This window comes from Nomascus leucogenys, chromosome 6 (genome assembly GCF_006542625.1).
Source record: "Nomascus leucogenys isolate Asia chromosome 6, Asia_NLE_v1, whole genome shotgun sequence".
NCBI lineage: Eukaryota > Metazoa > Chordata > Mammalia > Primates > Hylobatidae > Nomascus > Nomascus leucogenys.
This window is the reverse complement of record NC_044386.1, coordinates 51891498-51917107: the sequence shown is the minus strand read 5'-3', so window position 1 is coordinate 51917107 and position 25610 is coordinate 51891498. Positions and strand designations below refer to the sequence as shown.

Below are 25610 nucleotides of genomic sequence, written 5' to 3'. Positions count from 1 at the left end.
CACTCCAGCCTGGGCGACAGAGCGAGACTCTGTCTCAAAAAAAAAAAAAAAAAAAAAAATTGAGCAGATTAAATAGAGTTCCCATAAACAATCTCCATTTCACCCCACAGTTCCTCCATTATAAATATCTTGCATTAATGTGGCACATTTATTACAATAGATGAGCCAATATTTATTTATACCATCAGTTTATACTAAGGTCCACGCTTTGCTTTGTATAGTTCTACGAGTTCTGACAAATGTATATCATGTATCCACTATTACAGTATTACACAGAATAGTTTCACTGATTTAAAAATCCCCTGTGATTCAGCTTTTCATCCTTTTTCTGCTCTCCTCAAGGCCCTTGCAACCACTGATCTTACTGTCTCTAAAGTTTTGCCTTTGCCAGAATGTCATATGGCTGGAATCATACAGTATGTGGCTTTTTCAGACTGGTTTCTTTCACTTAGCAATATGTACTTAAGGTTCCCCTTGTCTTTTTGTGGCTTCACAGCTCAATATCTTTTTATTGCTAAATAATATTCCAATGTATACGTGTACCATAGTTTGTTTATCCATTTACCTATTGGATATGCTGGTTGCGTCTGGTTTTTGATGATATGAATAAAGCTTCTATAAATAGTCATGTTCACGTTTTTGTGTGGACATAAGTTTTCAATTCAATTGGGCAAATAACCTGGGGGCATGACTGCTGGATTATATAGTAAGAGTATGTTTAATTTTTAAGAAACTGCCAAACTGTCTTCCCATGTGACTGCACCATTTTGCATTCCCACCAGTAATGAAAGAGTTTTGGTTGCTTTGCATCCTTGCCAGCATACAGCACTGTCAGTTTTTTGGAGTTTAGTCATGCTAATAGTTGTACAGAGGTATCTCACTGTTGTTTTAATTTGCAATTCCTTTTTAAATAATCTCAGCTTTTATTTTAGATTCAGGGGGTACATGTGCAGGTCTGTTACCTGGGTATATTGTGTGATACTGAGGTTTGAGGTATGATTGCTCCCGTCACCCAGGTACTGAGCATAGTACCTAATGGTTTTTCAACCCTTCCCTCATCTACTCCCCGCCAGTAGTCCCCAGTGTCAGTTGTTGCCATCTTTATGTCCCTAAGTACCCAGTGTTTAGCTCCCACTTATAAGTGAAAACAAGCAGTATTTAGTTTTCTTTTCCTGTGCTAATTTGCTTAGGATAATGGCCTCCGGCTGCATCCATGTTGCAATTCCTTAATGATCTATGATATTGAGCATCTTTTCATATGCTTATTTGCCCTTTGTGTATTTTTAGTGAGGTGTCCAGATTTTGCTCACTTTTTAACTAGTTTTTTTTCTTATTGTTGTGTTTTCAGTGTTTTTTGTATATGTTGGATATATTGCTATATTTTTTGCATATATGTATATGTCGGTGTATTTTAGTGATGTAAAATGAATGGAATCTATAGCCTTAAACCTAACATAAATATATAATGGTTAAGATTTCCCACTCAACAATCCAGGCTTGACAGAAAATCACAAAATGTATTTAAATTTAAATGTTTCTTTGTTGTTGATACTAGTTCTTAGTTTTAACATGCTGAAGAGGGTATATTTGATCAAGGACAAGATTAAATGTTCTGATTGGCTAACCATCAAACCGCTGCCTCCACTTTTTTTTCCAACTTGAAAATAATATTTAGTTATCATTTTAGCACAGCCATATTGATATATACCCCTTCAAAACTTTAAATATAAAGCTTTAAAGTTTCAGGAAAAAGAAATATTAATGATGCTGAGATTGGTGGGCATGGATTCTGTGTAGTGAGACACTAAAAAGTAATTTTTCAAACAGGAAAGTTAAAACACTTTAAAATCACAAAGCTATTGGTAATTAAAAAAAGAATTGGTATCAATTTCTGAAATACAAGATTAGAGGGACACCTAAAATTCTGAAAGATTTTAGAGAATTTTTTTAAAAAGTAATTGCCATTTAGATCAAAGTTCCCCACTTTTCATTCCAAGTGTGATACAGGTTTAAATAACAAACAGACAAAAAGGTTTAGATAAATTCATAAATTATTGAACCAGAGGATAAAAAATAGGGAAGCTATTTAGGGCATAGTCTCTAGTGTATAAGGGTGACATCCTAAATCATAAATTTATGCTATTGTTGACAATATTGCTGACAAGGCTAAATGGTCAATGTGCTTGACATATTGCCTGGTTTTTCATGTTCTATTGCATGAGCTGATTCTCTCTCTCTCCTTTATTTATATTTTTGAACTCTACCATTATGCTATCATGGACATTATGTCAACAATTTGATGCATCTATGTAATATGCCTTAAATTTTTGGGAATAAATTCACTGAGTGCTACTTATGTGAACAAACTTCTCTTAAGCACAAATGGAAATCCACAAAGAAAGACAGCCTCTTCTATTTGTTTTATGTGAGGCAATGAATACATTGTAGACAAAAAGACCAAGTATAATTAACTTATATTGGTAACTAACTTAATATTTGTATATTACATATTTTTTTTTTATGTTTTCTGAGCAACTTTGTGGCTTCTGATTTGGAGGGTAGGATTTCATAGTTAATACCTCTTCTTTTTTTTTTTTTTTTTTGTGAGATGGAGTCTAGCTTTTGTTGTCCAGGCTGGAGTGCAATGGTGAAATCTAGGCTCACTGCAACCTCCACCTCCCAGGTTCAAGTGATTCTCCTGCCTCAGCCTCCCGAGTAACTGGGATTACAGACACTCACCATCATGCCTGGCTAATTTTTATATTTTTAGTAGAGATGGGGTTTCACCATATTTGCCAGGCTGGTCTTGAACTCCTGACCTCAGGTGATCCGCCCGTGTTGGCCTCCCAAAGTGCTGGGATTACAGGCGTGAGCCACTGCGCCCGGCCCAGTTAATACTTCTATAAATATTTGTGCATATTGAAAGGAACATCACTCCCCACACTGCAACTGAACAAAAGAGTGATAATGTTAATTTCTTTATTCTTGAGTTTTTCTTGAATAAAAGAGGGTCGTAGGACATGGAACAAAATAGACTAGAAAATAGGGTTGATAAGGTACTAATTCTGCCAACACTGCTTAAGGCTCTCCTCAAGGAATCGTCTTCTAGATATGTTGATTTCCCAGTGTGAATGGTATTTTTTAAATATGTCAAGCAATTAAGAATATAAGTCTATTCTCATCTTGGCTAAACGTAGAATTTTTACAAAGAATTTTTGGTATCCTTAACCCTAATATGTGGAGGGATAAGATTAAAAATGTTCATCACCTTGTTTTTATTTATTTATTTATCTATTATTTTGAGACAGAGCCTCACTCTACCCAGACTGGAGTGCTGTGGTGTGACCTCGGCTCATTGCAACCTCTGCCTCCCAAGTTCAAGTGATTCTCCTGCCTCAGCCTCTCAAGTAGCTGGAATTATAGGAATGCACCACCATGCCCAACTAATTGTTTTTTTTTTTTTTTTTTTTTTTTTGGTGAGACAGAGTCTCACTGTGTTGCCTAGGCTAGAGGGCAGTTGCGCCGTTTTGGCTCCCTGAAGCCTCTGCCTTCCGGGTTCAAGCAATTCTCCTGCCTCAGCCTCCTGAGTAGCTGGGATTACAGGCACCCGCCACCACACCCAGATAATTTTTTGTATTTTTAGTAGAAACGGGGTTTCGCCACGTTGGCCAGGTTAGTATTGAACTCCTGACCTCAAGTGATCCGCCTGACTCGGCCTCCCAAAGTGCTGGGATTACAGGTGTGAGCTACCACAACCAGCCATCACCTCTTGTAAAGTGCAGTAAAGAAATAGTGGGCAATAGACAGGGAGGGGATAGAGGAAAATGTTTTGGGAGTGGGGCAATCTGAACTTACTGTCATGACTGGACCGAAAAGGGAAGATGTCTGCCTATCATAATTAATAATAACTCTATCAGTCAACATTTATGTTGTACAATTGTTCTGTAAAAGAAAAGCCAGCAAACATTACAGGTTCCAGTCCCTAATAACTGATCATGAAAGACACTCTCAGCTTGTGCATCAGCATTCTCTTTTATCTAAAAGAAAATATATTACATAAAGGGAGGAATGGCAGACTTGAAGGAAAAGAAAATATTGACTTCTTAATGATATTTTACAATGCTAAGATCTTTAGAAACCAACTATTCCATATGTCTTTTTAATATTAGGTTGGTGCAAAGGTAATTATAGTTTTTGTCATAAAAGTAATGGCAAAAGCCACAGTTACTTTTGCACCAACCTAACTGATACATTTATTCCATTTTGGAGGTATTGCAAATATGTTGAATCAATGAATTTCTTCAGTACTTTTCATTGTATTAGTACAAATTTAACCTAATAGTATTCTTCTGCATGTTATTTCCCTTTGTGCTTCCTTTGATGCAATGAAGTTGTAGTTACCAAATAAGAGTGCTCTAAAAGGGCAAGGCTTGTCTGTGAATTGAGCCTAGCATAGAATTGGCTCTCAGTGAAGATCTGTTGAACACTACATGAATGCATCAACATCATAATCCTTCATGTGCTTGTAAGCAATTATTAAAATTTTCTCTAGCCTATTCAAAATTCTTCAAAATATATGGACGTGTTTGCTGTTTCTACTAGGTTTTAACTTCTGGTGTCAGAAACCAGGGCTGTTTTTCTTAATTTGTGTCCTAAAACCACAGTAGGGTTGTATGCATTGTGATAATGCTTAATAAATACATAAAAAGATTAATATCCATTCATTTGCATTTTCTTAATAAAACCCAATTTCTAGATGAGTAGCTGTGAAACTCTCAACTGGACGAGCTCTGACTAGCGTTAAGTACAGTATATTGGGAAAAGGGCTTCTATATGCAACATATATGTGAGGCAAATGACAAATATTAGCTGGGCTACGTTAAATCCCAATGACATGAATAGAAATTTTATTATCCAGGTAGCAAAAATGAAGTCAAAAAAATAAATAAGAGAATGAAGTGAAGGTATGGTACAAAACAATTAGTTTTTTCTTTAAGTCAATATTTTAGAAAATAGCTTTTGAAGGCCCAATCACACAGATAATTGACACTTCGACTTTTCTTTGTACTGTGTTAGACATAGGTAAAAGAATGTCTCAGGACTGTACCTTCATGTAGAAAATGTAATTAATAGCAAATTGCATAAAAGTGCACTAAAATTTTAATTTTTATATCATTTTAATAAATTTCTTGAGATTTTACTTTAGTGTGTCATTAAAACACAGGATTTAAGGAAGATATATATAATAAAGGAAAATAGTAAGTTACCATTCTTGTGTAAACATGTTTTGTAAATACTACTTCAAGATTTAAAAGTTAATTACAAAGGTATAAAGTGATGAAGTATTATATAAACAGGATTCACAATTTTCTTTTAAATGGTCTTTTCATGTATCAAAATACTATCAGTTTAAAACAATCTTTTTTTTTAAGGCAGTAGGCTCTGTTTACCATCATTTACAATTGCTTTAATTAGAATTTTCTTCACTTTCAGTATATTCAAGAGCTATTCTGTTGGCAATAATTTTTAAGATAAAGTTTATCCAAATAGAAAAGTAATTATATAATGATTAAGAGCCAGAATATCTGGGTTCAAATTCCAGTTCTGCTACTTATCAGGTATAAGAATTTGGGCAAATTTCTTAGTTTCTCTGTGCTTCAGTTTCCTGATCTGTAAAACTGGGATAACAAGACTACCTGCCTCAATCTGTGGTTATGAGTAAATGAGTTAATACATAAGAGCAATGCAATAATCCTTGGCATGTGGTATGAGTTCAATAAACATTAGCTATTATTATTATAGTAAATTAGAAATTTAATTCTAGAGAATAAAAAGCTGAACTCAAATATGTAACTATTTGCTTGATACAGACACATTTTCTACAAAATAAAAATCGTCAGTTTGCACTTCCCTTATATAATGACTATTCTGGTGTTTGTGTGTATCTGTTGTGGGTCGGGGGTCTTGGGCTGAGTAAATAATCACATTAAAAATTTTAAAAACTTCCGATTAAAACGGAAATAAGAACAAATGGCCATTCGTGGATCATTTGCAAAGCTGAACGAATATTTAACATGTCTTTCTGTGATTCCTTGCAGATATCATGGAAATCAGGACAGTGGCAGTTGGAATTGTGGCAATCAAAGGGGTGGAAAGTGAATTCTATCTTGCAATGAACAAGGAAGGAAAACTCTATGCAAAGGTATTGATAATTTATAACTTAGGCTTAATTTTTAAAACTCATTTTTTGTCAAAATATCTCACCTTTCTGAAAAGTAAAAATGGAATTAATTTATCTCCAACTGTATAATTTAATGATTTTATTAAAACACTTTATACTCAAACGTTAAAAGAAAAAATGTTTTCTGTGTGACTTTGGACAAATGGCTTGTTCTTTGGATTTTGGTTTCTTCATCTGTAAAATGAGTTGAATTAACTGACCTCTAAGGATCCTTCCAGCTCTAAAATTCCATGTGCATTTTAGATATTTAAAATCCAAAATTTCCATTTGCCAGTATTAAAGCTCTTTTTGTTAAAGTTCACCCAATTTGCACATAGCTGACATGAAAATTCTTGGGAAAAAATCTTGAAATGTTTAGTTCATTCATCAACATCAATCTCACAATCATGGGCTTTGAACTGTAATTATTCATATTGTTCCCACTTCACTACAATGCAAAATATGTAACAGTTCATCCCACTATAATAAAATATAATTGGCTTTCCTTTGTATTCCCCACAGCTCAGCATAATGCCTGGAACAGGCTAATTATATAATGATACAGGTTTAATTGAATGAACAAATGGTTGCATGGATGAACAAATTAACCTTTTATCTTCCATTAGCATTGAAGACAATGTAGAAGTAAATAAAGAAAAGTTGTGAAACAAGTCTCTCACCTGAGGGAGGCAGAGGTTCTGCTAATTACACCAAATTTCCAGTGGTTAAAGAATGAGTGATGTGGGAATAGTAATATGAGGCCTGTTACTTAGGGGGAAATAGGTCCTAATTTTAAAGAATAGTTGACATGAACTTCCAAAAAGCTACACATATTTCATAACTAGCTGTGTATTATGTGGTGTTTTTATTTCAAATTTAAGACATCTTTTTATGCAAATATACTACATAAGTATAGCTAATAAACCACATTAGGCCTGCTCAATCTGAGGGTTAAAAAAAGTTGTGTATGTTTCAATTCTACCAAATATTACCTGCTTACTCTTTGTTTAATTGAGCCTCTCTAAAAATCATTTGGATAATGTGTGTTTGTTTGTTTGTTTTAACAGAAAGAATGCAATGAAGATTGTAACTTCAAAGAACTAATTCTGGAAAACCATTACAACACATATGCATCAGCTAAATGGACACACAATGGAGGGGAAATGTTTGTTGCCTTAAATCAAAAGGGGATTCCTGTAAGAGGAAAAAAAACGAAGAAAGAACAAAAAACAGCCCACTTTCTTCCTATGGCAATAACTTAATTGCATATGGTATATAAAGAACCAGTTCCAGCAGGGAGATTTCTTTAAGTGGACTGTTTTCTTTCTTCTCAAAATTTTCTTTCCTTTTATTTTTTAGTAATCAAGAAAGGCTGGAAAACTACTGAAAAACTGATCAAGCTGGACTTGTGCATTTATGTGTGTTTTAAGACACTGCATTAAAAAAAGATTTGAAAAGTATACACAAAAATCAGATTTAGTAACTAAAGGTTGTAAAAAATTGTAAAACTGGTTGTACAATCATGGTGTTAGTAATAGTAATTTTTTTCTTAAATTAATTTACCCTTAAAGAGTATGTTAGATTTGATTATCTGATAATGATTATTTAAATATTCCTATCTGCTTATAAAATGGCTGCTATAATAATAATAATAATGCAGATGATGTTATATAAGGTATATCAGACCTACAGGCTGCTGGCAGGATTTGTCAGATAATCAAGCCACACTAACTATGGAAAATGAGCAGCATTTTAAATGCTTTCTAGTGAAAAATTATAATCTACTTAAACTCTAACCAGAAAAAAAGAATATTCTCAAAAAAATCTATTATGAAAGTCAATAAAATAGATAACAAAAGTACAGGATTAGAACATGCTTATACCTATTAATAAGAACAAAATTTCTAATGCTGCTCAAGTGGAAAGGGTATTGCTAAAAGGATGTTTCCAAAAATCTTGTATATAAGATAGCAACAGTGATTGATGATAATACTATACTTCATCTCACTTGCCACATAATAACATTTTATAATTCCTCAAAGTAAAATTGAGAAATCTTTAAGTTTTTTTCAAGTAACATAATCTATCTTTGTATAATTCATATTTTGGAATATGGCTTTTAATAATGTTCTTCCCACAAATAATCATGCTTTTTTTCCTATGGTTACAGCATTAAACTCTATTTTAAGTTGTTTTTGAACTTTATTGTTTTGTTATTTAAGTTTATGTTATTTATAAAAAAAACTTAATAAGCTGTATCTGTTTCATATGCTTTTAATTTTAAAGGAATAACAAAACTGTCTGGCTCAACTGCAAGTTTCCCTCCCCTTTGTGACTGACACGAAGTTTAGCACACAGCACTTGGGCCAGCAAATCCTGGAAGGCAGACAAAAATGAGAGCCTGAAGCAACGCTTACAATAGATGTCTCACACAGAACAATACAAATATGTAAAAAATCTTTCACCACATATTCTTGCCAATTAATTGGATCATATAAGTAAAATCATTACAAATATAAGTATTTACAGGATTTTAAAGTTAGAATACATTTGAATGCATGGGTAGAAAAGTATCATATTTTAAAACTATGTATATTTAAATTTAGTAATTTTCTAATCTCTAGAAATCTCTGCTGTTCAAAAGGTGGCAGCACTGAAAGTTGTTTTCCTGTTAGAGGGCAAGAGCACAATGTCCAAAATAGAAGATACAGTCAGGAATAAGGGGCCCTGAATGTCCTGAAGGCTTGAGGTAGGCCTACAGATAACAGGATTATTACAAAGATGAATTTCCACTTTAAAAGTCTTTCATTGGCAGATCTTGGTAGCACTTTATATGTTCACCAATGGGAGGTCAACATTTATCTAATTGAAAAGGTATGCTAACCATTGTGGTTTTAATTTCAAAATATTTGTCATTCAAGTCCCTTTATATAAATAGTATTTGGTAATACATTTATAGATGAGAGTTATATGAAAAGGCTAGGTCAACAAAAACAATAGATTCATTTAATTTTCCTGTGGTTGACCTATACGACCAGGATGTAGAAAACTAGAAAGAACTGCCCTTCCTCAGATACACTCTTGGGAGAGAGCATGAATGGTATTGTGAACTATCACCTGATTCAAGGACTTTGCTAGCTAGGTTTTGAGGTCAGGCTGCAGTAACTGTAGTCTTGTGAGCATATTGAGGGCAGAGGAGGACTTAGTTTTTCATATGTGTTTCCTTAGTGCCTAGCAGACTATCTGTTCATAATCAGTTTTCAGTGTGAATTTACTGAATGTTTATAGACAAAAGAAAATACATAATAAAACTAATCTTCATTTTAAAAGGGTAAAACATGACTATATAGAAATTTAAATAGAAATAGTGTATATACACATAAAATACAAGCTATGTTAGGACCAAATGCTCTTTGTCTATGGAGTTATACTTCCATCAAATTACATAGCAATGCTGAATTAGGGAAAACCAATATTTAGTGGTAAATCCATTCCTGGTAGTATAAGTCACCTAAAAAAGACTTCTAGAAATAAGTACTTTAATTATTTGTTTTTCTCCTATTTTTAAATTTATTATGCAAATTTTAGAAAATAAAATTTGCTCTAGTTACACACACTTAGAATTCTAGAATCTTAAAACTGTAAGGCGCCCCCATCCCTCTTACTCATTTGTAGTCTAGGAAATTGAGATTTTGATACACCTAAGGTCATGCAGCTGGGTAGATATACAACTGTCACAAGAGTCTAGATCAGTTAGCACATGCTTTCTACTCTTAGATTATTAGTATTATTAGCTAATGGTCTTCTGCATTTTTTTGTTTTTTATTTCTATTGAGATACAGCCTTTACATTTGTACACAAATGTGACTATGTCTTGGCAATGCACTTCATACACAATGACTAATCTATACTGTGATGATTTGACTCAAAGGAGAAAAGAAATTGTGTTGTTTTCAATTCTGATTCCTATTTGCCTTTTGTTTATGGATGGAAAGCTCTGTGCAAAATATACATATAAGCAGAGTAAGCCTTTTAAAAATGTTCTTTGAAAGATAAAATTAAATACATGAGTTTCTAACAATTAGAAAGGAAAAAATTAAAATATGAAATGATAACAAAAGTAAACAAAAGATACTTTCAAAGCAGTGAACAAAACATTTTGACATGTCATAATATAAATTATAATATAAAAATATAAAAACCATAGTATAAATTGTCAGCCTTTGAGTTGGCTACAAATTCAATTTAATGACAGAAGAGAAGGGATGCTGGAGGTAAATTCTTAGGGTTTCTATCCCATAGAGTTTGCTCTTCTGGTTCTCTAGACTGCCAAAGAACATAAAGATGTACGAGGGGACCTAGCTGTAGTAAAAGCAATCCTATAACAACAAAAACTCTAAAACAGTGCCCCTCACGATTTCCTACTGAAATTTCTCTAATAGTAGAGAAGTTAGAGAATAATGCAAAGGGGGCCCACCACAGACAGAACATTTCTTTTCTCTTAAGACTCATGTGATTTTTGCATCTTACTCCATAATGTATTTGTGGTTGCGTTAATATGACAATGTCTGCAATTAAACACCAGTAAGCAAAACTGATACATCAGAATGACTTGCAGGGCTTATCATGCAGTTTCATTTACATCCCTAACCCACTGCCATTTACTTGAGCGTGAATGAGACACCAGAGATTCTTTGCCTCCCATAATCCAACTTTACACATAAATAACACAAGGCTAAAGAAAACCAGAACTCAAATTCACCATGCATAAGAGTGATAACAAAAATATTTAACAGTCAGTATGGGTGATTACTGGCCAATCAGAATACATCACTGATATATCGAAATGGATGCAGGCCACTATGACTAACTTGTGGGTATCATTTCTATGATCACCCTTAAACAGAGTTGGGAAAATATCTATTAACTCGTCTCTCTGGTTTGAATTCTCAATATGTATCTTAATATGAAATAGCTCATTAAAACTTCATGTGTAACTATTTCAGCACTGTTGTCAGCTACTCTTTATTCCACTTCTGTACAGTATTTATTCAACCAAGCTGCTGCTTTCAATGAAGGTCACTTGTTCCTTCAGGAACACATATACTCCCACCTATCCTTTAATTTTGAATGGTTTGTCAAGAAAATTTACTTTCTCTTGAGTTGAAAAGGCTTGACAGGAAGCAAGAAATAATACAGTCCTAGCCTCTTTCCAGTAACATCTGATTTCTCCATTCTCAGACTACACTTCTCAGGGAACTAGATATTTACTCTCGTCTGGGAAGATGCCTCTTATGTTTTCCTTTTACTTCCTGGTTATCATGTGGTTGCATTTTCCAAATTCTTATCATTGAATTTATGAGAGCCTATCCAAATTTATTTCCTTTCATTTATATTCTGATAATTGAAATGTGAGATGAAAATAACATTTCACTTATGAAAAACCCTTCTCTTGATGAATCCTTCCATGTGTTAGTTATCTATTGCTGTGTAAGAAACTAAAACTTAATGGCTTCAAACAAATATTTGTTTTCTCATAGTTTATGTGGCTCAGGAGCCTGGGCATGGTTCAGCACAGTGTTTTTGGTCAGAATTCCTCAGGAGGCTGCAATCAAGGTGTAGACCAGGGCTGTAGTCATCTATCTCAATATTCAACTCAGAAAGTGATCCACCTTAGATCCTCACTGGCTGTTATCAGGACCTATCACTTCCTTACCACATGGACCTCTCCATAGCACTGCTTACAACATTACAGTCTGTTTCCCACGGAGCAAGAAATCAGAGTGTGAGATAAAGTACCCAAAATGGAAGCCACAGGTTTGTTTGTTTGTTTTAATATATATAACCTAGTTTCAAAAGTGATGTTACCTCTGCCTACACTCGTGAGGAGGGTATTATACAAGGGCATACATACCAGAAGGCAGGGATCACTGGAAGCCATTTTACAGGCTGCCTAATCCAAGTCATAAACTAGATGTTTTTAATGTCACTGCCATAAACAGGGATTCTACAGGGTCTAATAAGAGTAATTCATGGCTTTCAGTGGGGATCCATTCAGCAGAGAAAGAGATGAAATATGTATATTCTCTGTGGAAACATTCTTGATTCTTCCTTGAGGGATACTGTGTGGTCCATTCCTACATAGGATAATTAAGAAAAGGTTTGAACCAATCTGGACTTCCTATTAGCCTGAGATGTGCCGACTTAGAACTCCCAGTGTAGCTGGAAAACTAACAATATCCCTTTGCCTCCACATGAAGCAAATTACCCTGCTATCAGACTCAACGTGAAGATAATCCTCCCTTTAGCTGCCCTACCTCAAGAGAATAAGATCATAGATGCTAGCTGGAATTCCTCTGGGCCTAGAGTGTTTTGTTCTAGATGCTGAAGGCAATCAGCCACCAGTTACCCAAGACCATCTGAGAATAAGACCTAAAAAGACTTGAAAACAATTGATTTCAGTGGTAGGTACACACTGGTATCCCCTGTTCTCTATATATCTATAGATACATAGATATATACAGAACGGGAGATATATATATATATATATATAGAGAGAGAGAGAGAGAGAGAGAAAGAGAGAGAGAAAGAGACAGAGAGAGAGAGAGAGAGAGAGACACCTAGGCCCCAACGCAGGCCAATTAACATCAGTGTATATGACAGGTGGCCCATGCAGTGGTATTTTAAAAATTCCCTAGAAGATTCTAATGTGCCTCTGCAGTCGAGAACTAATTAGGTAAATGCAAACAACAACAAAAACCAAAAAAGCTCTTCAGAAACTATGCCTGCTTCTTCATCTTTGTCTCTTCTTTAAACACCTTGAAAGGCCTTATTCCCTCCCAGCCCCTCCTGCCCCTAGGTTTTCCTAGATGCCTCCGTATTTTCTGCTATTCACAACTGGGGCTCACAGGAAATGTAGACACTAGAAAGAGAGTTACAGTTGTTTTTGCATCAGAATGATTATGGAATACAAAGTGCACAAAAGTTCTCCCTCCCCCACCACAGTCCATTCTCAAACAGAGCAGCCAGAGTGATTCTGTTAAAATATATCTCAGATCATGCATCCTCTGTTTAAAATTGCAATTGTTTTCCATATTCTTCAGAATAGGAGCCTGTCCTTATAGTGGCTAAGGAGTGGCAATGGAAGAAGGTGAGTAATTAAAAACTTTGCTGCTTAATTAGGTGGGCAAAACAACAAGAAAAAGTAACAAAAATCTACAGAAATTATGCACTTAAGTTGTTTGGCAGATATCACTGAATTCTCGGTTCATTTTAAAGAAACAGATACTGGATACTATAGACAATATTTAATGGGTATAATCATTATTAGAATCATACTCAGAGGAAAGGGCATAGCTCTACATCGAAAAATGATAAATGTGCCTTTTTATGTTTGAAGTAAATATATTTAGGGCAGGTACATATCACCTTAATGATTCTCCACTTGAGTGAAATTTTTCCATTAATCAGCCAATTAATAGATACAACCAGGCTAGATGAGAGGGCTTCTACTTTACTATCACTTCTTTATTATGTATCTTCTATTGTTGATTATTTTTGGTTATTTCAATTTTTTTACTAAGATAAATATGAACAATTTATATATGCTTCCTTATATTTCTGATTTTCTTAGGACAATTACAGGAAATAAAATTGAAAAACTGATTTTCTGAAAGTTTTTTTCAGAATACATTCTAATCAGCAGTGCCGGAGTAAATATTCTCATTTTTATACTCAGAATTTAGTCAGCTCTTATTCTTGTCTCTCCTTCCCTTTGACTCTGTGAATATGGTAAATCACCAACACTCAGCTAACTTCTTTCTCAACATCCATTCAGATTCATCTCTTTCTTCATCCTCCTACAGCTTTATTACTTCATGCCTAGAATTTAGCAACAGCTCCTTAATCTTTCTTGTTTCAAATTCCTTCCCATCTCATATGCTGCCTAATTCTTTAATCTTCCTATAATACTACTTTGACTATTTCAGTCGCCAATTGAAGACCCATATTGGCCCTTTTTTGCCTATTGGGTTTAGTTTAAATCTCTTAAACTAGCACCCAAAGCTGTCAAACAATTGGCTCTAACTTGACTGTCCAATCTTCTCACTGGTCAATATAAATCTCGTAGTTTCTTTAGTCCATTTTATTTATCATGATTTACACAAGTTGTAAATTGATTCTGCCTCTGAGTTTTGTCTATACTGTCCCCACTGCTTAGAATATCTCTACTTCCTACTGTCAATCAATCCATACCCTGTTCTGCTCTTAAGGACAAAGCTCAAGTTTAACGAGCTATTCCCAAACTTGCCCCTGCCTTATAACAATTTTTTTCCTTCTCTGAATCCTATTGCATTCTAATATAGTAATTGATTGCACGCACACACACATATGCATACACACACACACATATATATGTTTATGTATATGTGTCTTCATCTACTTCAGTTAAACAAGCATATATTGACAATTCAACCATGTTTGTATCAGGCACTGTATGATAAATATATGTCGAGTGTGATAAAAGTAAAAATAACTATTGCCTTATTAAAATTCCCCATGGAATCTGGTAAGGAAATAGAACCTCAAAAAGTACTTAATAATATTAATACTTGCTTACTAACTGATCCATATTAATAATCTATTGATAAAATATATAATAAACTTTATATACAAAGATCTTTCCAGTCTTGTCATCATGCCTACATAATCTTATCTATTGCTATACAAAGGTCTGTGTTATATATTGGCAAGGTCCTTTAGAATCTGTTTTTACAAATATCTTATTTAACAAATGCAGCAATCACTATGTGAGGTAAAAACACATCTATACTTTTATAAAATTTTATAAATAAAATTCTATTGGTCACAGGTTTGAATGCACAAGATATTTGATAGCATTGATAGTGATGCTAGTCCTGTATACAATTTAAATAGAATCCATCAGGAAAAGCAAGAGATCAAAACTTTTTGCTTTTGAAGTACTTCATCTCTTATCCTTGAAAGCTTAGTGTGTTCAGCAATTCATGCTCATAGGCCTTCTTAGAATGAATCATGTAACATTTTTCAGCTTTTCTCCCTTTTCTTTATTCCTGTCTGTCATTGTTTTGCTAGGTGACAGTGCTTATCTCAATTCAACTTTAAGTTTCTATAGTTAACAGCATGGTTAATTTTTCATATTTCTCATTTATTGTACATGTCACTCAACTAGCTACTCATTTGTCCAACTTTTATGATATTGCTCTATAATGAAAAAAGAAAAATGTTACTTTCTTGGAATAAATCTTCCTAATTAGCTCCATTCACTGTTTCAAAAATAATATTGGAATTTTTATTCCCTTTCAAAAGAGAAATATTTACCATGCCTTAATGTTATTAAGGTTAAATCACAGGTGATATTTTATTGTCTTCTAAATACTTTTTATTTTCAAATTTTCTACATTAATATATATGATATTTATTATTAGAATAACAATAGCAAATGTGTTTTAAAAAATTATCTTCACATTCAGTTTTTATGGAGCTGGAAGAGTGGGATGTTGGTGCCGCATTGATGTAATAAATAGCATGGTCTTCTACGTGAATGATCAAACCTGGCACCCACATTGCTCATCTCATTCAATTAACTAAACTTACTGAAAATCCATAATTTCATAATAATGTAGTCATTGTTATCATATTTTAGTGGTGACTGTGTCCTGAATCTTCTTCTTGGGCCTGTTCCTTTATCCAGTAATCACCAAGATTGCTCAACTCTTCTTACCTAATGTCCCTCAGTCTCATCTCTTCCTCACTACTTTCATGACCTCATTAAATTGTACCTAAAGTTTAGCAATAGCATCCTATTTGTTTTTCTGTTCCAAGTCCTCATTGTCTCAGTTCCTGTTTAGCTACCTAATATTCCTAAAATGTCATTTAAACTATGTCAATTACCAATTGTAGAACCCATGTTGTCTCTCTAGGGTTCACTGAATTTGGGTAAAATTCTTTAAACTAGAAATCAAAACCATCAACAAATTGGTTCCATCCATCTGGTCCAATCTCCTCACTGTTCACAAACTTCATAGTCTCCTTAGACCATTGTTCTCATGTCATTTTGTATACACACCATACTTCCTTGTGTCTCTGTGATTTGTCTATATTGTCTCTATCATCCAGAATGTCTCAACTTCTCACTATCAATCCATACCCTGCTCTGCCATCAAGAACAAAATCAAGATTCTCCTCTTTAATGAATTATTACCAGACTTGGTCCTGCCTTACAATGATTTTTCTCTTCTATAAATTCCCACTGCATGTCAATCTGTGCCATTAATCTAGCATTTAGAGAATTTTTATCTCTATCTCAGTAGAGGATGGATAGGCATACCCATATGTCTATCTATGCATCCATCTACACTTATCTACTTAAGCAACTAGGCATACCTGTGTGTCTATCTATCCATCCATTTACACTTATCTACTTAAGCAACACAAATACACACACACTTATGTTATATATGCCCACATCTATTTCAGTTACACAAATATATAAAGGGGTCTGTGTATGTATGTATGTGTATATATATATATGTGTGTGTGTGTGTATGTGTGTAGTCAATAGTACAGTGTCAGGCACTGTAATAGTGTTAATAAAATCCATGCTTCAAAATTTAAAACAATTACATACCTATAGATATATAACCAATTTTATGAGGATCAGATTTGGAACAAATGAGCCTTTGGAACCACTAAGAACCATAAGTGATAGCTGACAGACTGTCAAGAAAAAAACTTCCTAAGTCTTTAGCATGTCAGTTGTAGAGCACATGTATAAGTTACCATCGTGCTTTGACCGGAACAGCAATTTTAATGCTTGAATCTTAAATATAAATATGCATATATTAAACAACTGTCAAACCAGTATCATCTCTATTACCTTAGTGGGAGACACACACACACACACACACACACACACACACACAACACCCTAAACATAGAGTCAGCAATAAATTCAAAAAATTCAGTTGAACAAAAAAATGTATATTGTCAAGAACTGCAATTTTAGTCTTGTTTTTGTTGCAAACTTTCTAGTTGACTTCATTCTGTGTTTAACAGGGTCCAGTATTGTCCTGGAAGTCCATGTTACAAGATGGACTTTATTAGTGAAAACTTTTCCTAACATTTTGCCAGATTTATACATTGCACTGATTTACTCTAATGAAAACTTAGCTGTCCTCTTAAGATAGTGCTTCCCCTGCAATCCTCTCAGTTGGAGGCTCTTTTTTTTTCCTCACACGGTATTCATACCACAGTCTAGAGGTGTGTGGTAGGTATATGTATGGCTACTACACATTCTATATAACTTATTTAATCACACTTGTTGGTTATTGTCTGTCTCTCCTCACTAGCCCATAAGTTACATAAGGAAAAGGATATTATCTGTTTTGTTCCCTTATGTATCCGAAGCTCCTTTAAGAGTATCTGTTAAGCACTCAGTAAATATATTTAATACTCAGGAAATATAAGGACTCAGTAAATGTTCATTGCACTCAGCAAATATTTATTAAACTAATGGACAAACCAATTCCAATGCAGTGACAGAATAATAAGCACACCTCACTGCAAAGAGTCATTCTAATACCCAAGCATGATACAAATGTGATTGTTGAAAATGAATAGAAATATATCACATTGTTTTGTGCAAACTGATGACTAAATCTCTCCGGTATTCAAACTCTTATCATTCACTTCTCCATAACACTGCATTTTAATGTCATTTAGTATAATATGCTAATAATTCATTTCATAATATAATGGAAACCCGCTGTTTCAAAATTAAACCCAGCCCCTCTGACTACTGCTACCAACCAACAGACCAATATATCTGGGGGAGGTACTTGCAGGTGATCTTATGGTAGACATGGAAAATTATCTTGGAAGTTAAATAACTTGAAATTGCTTGGTGAGCATGGCATCAAAGCAAAAGGAGAGAAAATGGGTTTGAAATATACATATTCTCCAAATTATGATGAAATCTAACTCATAATAATCTGAATAGTTCTGTTAAATTTCTACCAAATTTCCAGTTCTTTGGGCTACTCTGTGCCTTATGTTATTCACTCTGCTTCTGTTCATATAGTCTTTCTCTACATAGTGTAAAATACAATAACAACAATACAACTTACCAAATTGCTACCACATTGGGAGTTTGTATGTCTGACCATCTTAATAGCATATTTCTGGGGTTTCCTCACTCCTTAGCTGTGCAAATTTCTTGGTTTTCTTTTAATGATGTATAATGAAAAGCATAATGTGGAAATTTTACTGGCTTAGTTCTCAAAGTGCTATTTTATATCCTACTTTTAATGGTTTCTTTTTTTTTGTCCCTGAGCATTGCTAATAGTGAAGAGGTAGCAAAATTAGAGGTGCAAACTAAAATCCGGGCCGGGCATGGTAGCTCATGGTGTAATCCCAGCACTTTGGGAGGCAAAGGTGCGCAGATCACTTGAGGTCAGGAGTTTGAGACCAGTCTGGCCCACGTGGAGAATCCCTGTCTCTAGTAAAAATACAAAAATTAGCTGAATGTGGTGGTGCATGCCTGTAGTCCCAGCTACTTGGGAGACTGAGGCAGAAGAACTGCTTGAACCGGGAGGCAGAGGTTGCAGTGAGCCAAGATCCCACCACTGCACTTCAGCCTGGGTGACAGAGTGAGACTCTGTCTTGAAAAATAAAATAAATAAAATAAATAAATAAATAATAAAATCTAAGTAGCTCTTTATAACATATGGAATCCTAAAGCATCTGGCTATTACTTTAAATATTTCTGTAACATGTCATTTGCTAAATATCACCTAGTACTTGTATGTGAGTAACTACTGTGTTTCTTTTTATTTGTTATCTCCTTACAGTGCCAAGTACAGTAACGTGTACTAGGTACATAAAAGTACATGTTAGTTGAATATAAGGATTTTTCTTATTGCTTGTGGTTTAAGCTATAGTTTATAAAAATAATGAGACTTGTTATTGTTTTAACCTTGAAATCCGACAAAGAGAAAAAATTGAATTTAGAAACTGGGGGAGAGGTATAAAAATAGTTTTTAAAAATGATCTTTGAGTTCAAAAGCTTAAATGGTATTGTACCACAACAAAGAAATTAACATTAAAACTTTAGTCTTGTAAATAATCTAACAATACACTGTTTAAAAGGAGCTGGCTTATAAATCATGAGTCATTCCAGATACTGAAATTCTATAACTGCTTACATTCCAGTCCTAAAAAGGGAGATATCATGACATTTTGTTTGGAAGGCAAATTTTAACTATCCACTGTGTGTTTATTTCATTAAAAACAAAACAGAAAGTCCTCTTTGTAAAATTCTGGAAAAAAGTTAACTCCACATTACAATAAGTGACATCTCAAATGTAGAAAAAAATTATGTTTTAAATATGTTTTAGATTAGAAGAAGCAATCCTAAGACAGCAGTATATATGGAACACAGAATATTTCTTTTAAGTCATATATACGTATATGCATGCATATGTACATATACTAATGTTTTACCCTAGTTCTGCTCTTTATCTGCCTTAGCCTTCCTCCAGCACACAGAATAAGGTTTTAGTATACACAAAGTCACACACTCACACACACACACACACACACACACACACACAGCTGTAGAGAAGGAGGAGTTCTCAAATCATGAATCCTAAACCACCAGTCTCTATTACTAATTACACCTGAACAGTCAGCAATCACTTTGGAAGATTATTCAGCACCTATGGATAGAAGTCATTAAAGAACAAAATGCTAGAAAAGGGGAATATAGAAATATTCTACTCACCTCATTTTTCAGCTGTAAAAATAAAGCTCAGAGGGGTTGTATGACCTACTCAAAGACACTCAAGTTCTTTACGTGCAAGTTGAATACATTAGAGCAGATGAAACATTAGGGACTATAGTATAGGAAAGCCTCCAAACAAAAACATACTTATGGCACCAGTAAATACATTGATCTGAATCTTATGTTCAGAGAATTCTCCACAATAATGACTGTGTCCAGACTAGGGGGTAAGGAACACAGAAAGTGTAAAGCAACAAGCAGGATATAGAAGCTCTCAGATACCATGAGCCAAGCCCCTTTGCAATAATTTCCTATAGGATAGGAATGTTTCAGTTTCTAACTGTCAATCCATACCCTGCTCTGCCATCAAGGACAAAATCAATGAGTTGGGGGGAGGCACTCACTGACCACTAACTGATATAAAAACACAGAAGATAGTTTTAAAAGTAGATTAAAGCTCTGGAGAAATATGAGATGCTGAAAGTCCAAAAAAGAAACTCATAAATTTGAACAAACATCTTTCTTAAGTAGATTTCCTAGTAGTCACAATCTAAGCAGAAGATTATAGAAAAAATACCTCTTTAGTGACCTTTACCTCTTTGAAATGGTACAACAACTTCTCTTTTAATTCCACCATCAAAAACAGTGGTGTGTGGTAGACATGTGATTCTCAGTGGAGGCTGCGTTTCTTTTAGAGGTTTAGAAATTCTGGCCCATTGTTGCCATTGTGCCTCTGCACCACTTTGGCCCCAAAGTGTGAATTTTCCAAGTCCCCTAACCACTGCTTGTTATTTCTAGAGAAATTCACACACAAAACTGGAAAACAAGTAAATTTTTGTCCTGTCTTCTGCTACCTTTCTGGCCTTTCTACTAGCATCTTTCCTCATTCACCTTCATCTATTAAAATTTAATCCAGGAAAAGACCTAAAAACTCATTCACATTTGCCATAAATGAAGTATTAAGTCTATGGTAACTCTCATAAGTTACAACACTTATTCTACGATGATAATTTTAAGCCTAATATAATTACAAGCCTGTAAAATCAAATGACTGATAGGCAGTATGTGAAGTGGTTATGAGTTCAGACTCTATGGCCAAAATTTCTTGAATTTCAATTCATATTCTAGCACTGATCAGTTATGTGGCTTTGGGAAAATTACTTAACTTACATTTTGGTTTCATCACTTATAAAAATGAAGATGATAATAAAAGTCACCTGTCACATAAAAAGATTACTCATTTATGAGAGTAAGGCAGTTAACAGAGCTTTAGCTCTATTAAGTTAACACACTTTATCAAGTACATATTTCAAACTGAAGATTTTCCCAGGCTGAACATGAACTATTAAATTAAAATTTTAGCAATAAATTAAAAGAAACAGCCACTATAACTTGGCCCTTGCTCCCACAGCTTAGACCATCTCATCCAGAAACAAAAAAATCTTGTCACGTTTTAGCATCAGATATAAAAAGCATATTTCAAATATTTAGAGATAAATAAAATATATAATACACTTTCAAACTTTCCATTTAAAAGGCATAGAGTGCCAAGTTGAAAAAAGAATCAAGACCCAATAGTCTGCTATCTTCAAGAGACCCATCTCACATGAAATGACACCCATAGACTCAAAACAAAGGGATGGAAAAGGATCTGTCAGCCAAATGGAAAACGAAAAGAGCAAGGGTTGCTATTCTTATATCAAGACAAAACAGACTTCAAAACAACAATAATCAAAAAGGACAAAGAAGGGCATTACATAATGATAAAGTAATCACTACAACAAAAAGACTTAACTATCCTAAATATACATGCACCCAATAAAAATGCAAAGTAAAAATAGTTTTTTCCTATATAGTAGCATGAATAATCAAAATTGAAAATTTAAAATGCCATGTATAATTGGAAAAAGATGTGTCTGTATAGTAAAAACTAGAAAACACTGCTGAGAGAAATTAAAGAAGTATTATATAAATATAGGCATATTCTATGTTTGTGAACTGAAAAACTCATTTTGTTAAGATACCAATTCTCCCCAAATTGATCAATACAATATATTTAAAATAAAGATGCCTGAGTATATATTTTAGAAACTGACTAGCGGTTTTTCAAATTTATATGGAAATGAAAAGAATCTAGAATAACCAAAATAATTGTGTAAAAGAAGTGCAAAGTTGGAGGACTTATAGTACCTAACTTCAAGATATATTATAAAACTACAGTTTTAAAGGTAGCCGGTTATTGGCATCAGTGGAACAGAATACAGAGAACAGACATAAACCAATATGTGTGGTCAATTGATTTCCAAGATAATTCAATGAGGAGAGGATAATCTTTTCAACAAATGGTGCTGAAGCAATATGCTAAGAAGTGATTCTTAATGTTTACACATATAATTAAGAAAAATTACTCAAAATGAATTAGAGACCTAAAAGTAAGAGCTACAACTCTAAACTATAAAGCTACATACTATAAAATTTCTAGAAGAAAATATAGAATATAATCTTAGTGAAATTGGGTTCACAAATGTTATTAAATAAACTGCAAAAAGCACAAACTATATTAAAAAATTGATAAATGGGTTTCTTCTAATTATAAATTTTGCTTTTTAAAAGATATTAAGAAATATTTGTAAAATATATATCTGAAAAAGGACCTGTTTCTAAATATATGAATAACTTTTTTCTAGGCTGCAGTGAGTTGTGAGCATGGCACTGTACTCCAGCCTGGGTGACAGAACAACATCCTGTCTTAAAAATGAACTAACTAAATAAATAAGCATAAAATATATAAAGAACTCTTACAACTCAATAAGAAGACAAACAAATAAAAATGGCCAAAATATTTGAATAGACACTTCAGCAGGCACTCAATAACCTGTGAGAGCAGCTGTGGGGGCAGAACCCCACAAAGCCACAGGGGTGAAGCTGCCCAAGGCCTTTGGTGCCCATCCTTTGCACCAGTGTGCCCTAGATGTGGGACATAAAGTCAAAGGAGGTTATTTTGGAGCTTTAAGATACGTGGATGGCAAATAAGCACATGAAAAGAAGCTCATCGTGATTGATCATTAGAGAAATTAAAATAAAACCTAACTAAATATCAGTATATAACTCACAAGAATAGCTAAAATTAAAAAGACCATACCAAGTGTTAGTAAGGAAGTAAATGTAACTTGTATACTGGTAGAAATGTAAAATTTTGGATAAGAGATTGGCAATTTCTTAAAATGTTATACATACATGATATAGTTTGGATATCTACCCCCAACCAAATCTCATGTTGAAATGTAATCCCCAATGTTGGATGTGGGGCCTGGTGGGAGGTGGCTGGATCATGGGGACAGATCCCTCAAGAATGGCTGGGGCCATTCCCTTGGTGATAAGTGAGCTCTTGTTCTGAGTTCACATGAGGTCTGGTTATTTAAAATTTTGTGGCACCTCTGCCCCCCTCTTGCTTGATCCTGCTTTTGCCATGTGACACGCCTGCTCTCCCTTCACCTTCTGCCATGCTTGTAAGCTTCCTAATGCTTCTCTAGAAGCTAAGCAGATGCCAGCACTGTGCTTCCCGTAAAGCGTCCAGAACCATGAGCCAATTAAACCTCTTTTTCTTGTAAATTACCTGGTCGCAGGTATTCTTTTATAGCAAGAATGAACTAATACAGAAAGTTGGTACCGGGAGTAGGGCATTGCTATACAGATACTTGAAAATGCAGAAGCAGATTTGGAACTGCATAATGGGCAGAGGCTGGAAGAGTGTGGAAGGCTCAGAAGAAGACAGGAAGATGAGGGAAAGTTCAGAACTTCTTGGAAACTAGTTAAATGGTTGTGGTCAAAATGCTGATAGTGATATGGGCAGTGAAGCCCAGGCTGATGAGGTCTCAGATGGAAATAATAAACTTATTGGGAACTGAAGCAAAGGTCATCTGTGTTGTACCTTAGCAAAGAACTTGGCTGCATTGTTTTCCCACCCTAGGGATCTGTGAAAGCTTGAATTTTAGAGTGATAATTTAGGGTATCTGGTGGAAGAAATTTCTAGGCAACAGGGTATTCAAGATGTAACCCTGGCTGCTTGTAACAACCAACACTCAGATGCAGTAGCAAAGAAATGATAAATGTGGAACTTATATTAAACAGGAAGCATAACATAAAAGTTTAGAAAATTGGCAGCCTAGCCATGTGGCAGAGAAAGAAAAGGCTCTTTTGGAAGAATAATTCAAGTAGGCTTTGTAGCAATCACTTGCTAGAGAAATTTGCCTAACAAAAGGGAGCCAAGTGCTAATAGCCAAGACAACAGAAAAAGGCCCTGAAGGCATACCAGAAATCTAACACACAGGTCATCCAGTTACAGGCCCTGAGGCCTAGGAAGACTAAATAGTTTTATGGGTCAGGTCCAGGGACCTGCTGCCCTGCACAGTCTTGGGCCACTGCTCTCTGCATCCCAGCTGCTTCAGTTCTAGCTGGGGCTTTAAAAGGTCCAGGTACAGCTTGAGCTGCCACTTTGGAGAATGCAAGCTATAAAACTTGGCAGCTTCCTCATGGTGTTAAGCCTGTAGGTGCACAGAATGCAAGAGTGAAGAACGTTTTGTAGCCTCTGCTTAGATTTGAGGATGTATGAAAAAGCCTGGTTGCCCAAGCAGAAGCCTGCTGCAGGGGCAGAGCCCTCATAGATAACCTTTATTAGGGCAGTAAAGAGGGAAAATGTAGGGTAAGAGCCCCCACGCAGAGTATCCACTGGGGCACTGCCTAGTCGAGCTGTGAGAAGGGGGCCACTGCCCTCCAGACCCGAGAATGGTAGATCTACTGGCAGCTCGCACCCTGAACCTGAAAAAGCCACAGACACTCAATAACCTGTGAGAGCAGCTGTGGGGGCAGAACCCCACAAAGCCACAGGGGTGAAGCTGCTCAAGGCGTTTGGTGCCCATCCTTTGCACCAGTGTGCCCTAGATGTGGGACATAAAGTCAAAGGAGGTTATTTTGGAGCTTTAAGATTTAATGACTGCTCTGCCAGGTTTGAACTTGCATTGGGCCTTCAGTTCTTTTCTTCTGGCTGATCTCTCCCTTTTGGAACGGCAATGTTTACCCAATGCCTATACTCCCATTGTATTTTGGAAGTAAGTAACTCGTTTTTGACCTTACAGGCTCATAGGCGGAAGAGACTTGCTTTGTTTTAAATGAGACTTTGGACTTTTGAGTTAATGCTGGAATGAGTTAAGATTTTTGGGGACTGTTGGGAAGGCATGATTGTATTTTGCAATGTGAGAAGGACAAGATTTGGGAGGGGTCAGTGGTGAAATGATATAGTTTGGATATCTGTCCCTGTCCAAATCTCATGTTGAAATGTAATCCCCAGTGTTGGAGGTGGGGCCTGGTGGGAAGTGGTTGGATCATGAAGGCAGAGCCCTCATGAATGACTTGGGACATCCCCTTGGTGATAAGTAAGCTCTCACTCTGAGTTAACAGAAAATCTGGTTGTTTAAAAGTGTGTGACACCCTGCATTGCCAAGTCAATCCTAAGCCAAAAGAACAAAGCTGGAGGCATCATGCTACCTGACTTCAAACTATACTACAAGGCTA

General features: G+C 35.0%; 2 protein-coding genes across 10 annotated transcripts in view; one reads left to right on the top strand and one right to left on the bottom strand.

Moving 5' to 3' along the window:
- The window catches only part of FGF7 (fibroblast growth factor 7), a 95799-nt gene extending 84574 nt beyond the window's left edge, over positions 1–11225 (top strand). For both annotated transcript variants that reach the window (XM_030814119.1, XM_030814121.1), the window contains exons 3-4: positions 6099–6202; positions 7288–11225. In XM_030814119.1, coding sequence (XP_030669979.1) covers positions 6099–6202; positions 7288–7482 — 299 coding nt within the window. In that variant the 3' untranslated portion in view covers positions 7483–11225. The remainder of the gene's footprint in view (positions 1–6098; positions 6203–7287) is intronic.
- FAM227B (family with sequence similarity 227 member B) overlaps positions 1–25610 on the bottom strand; it is a 281662-nt gene that overhangs the window by 137634 nt on the left and 118418 nt on the right. The gene's annotated exons all lie outside the window — the stretch shown is intronic.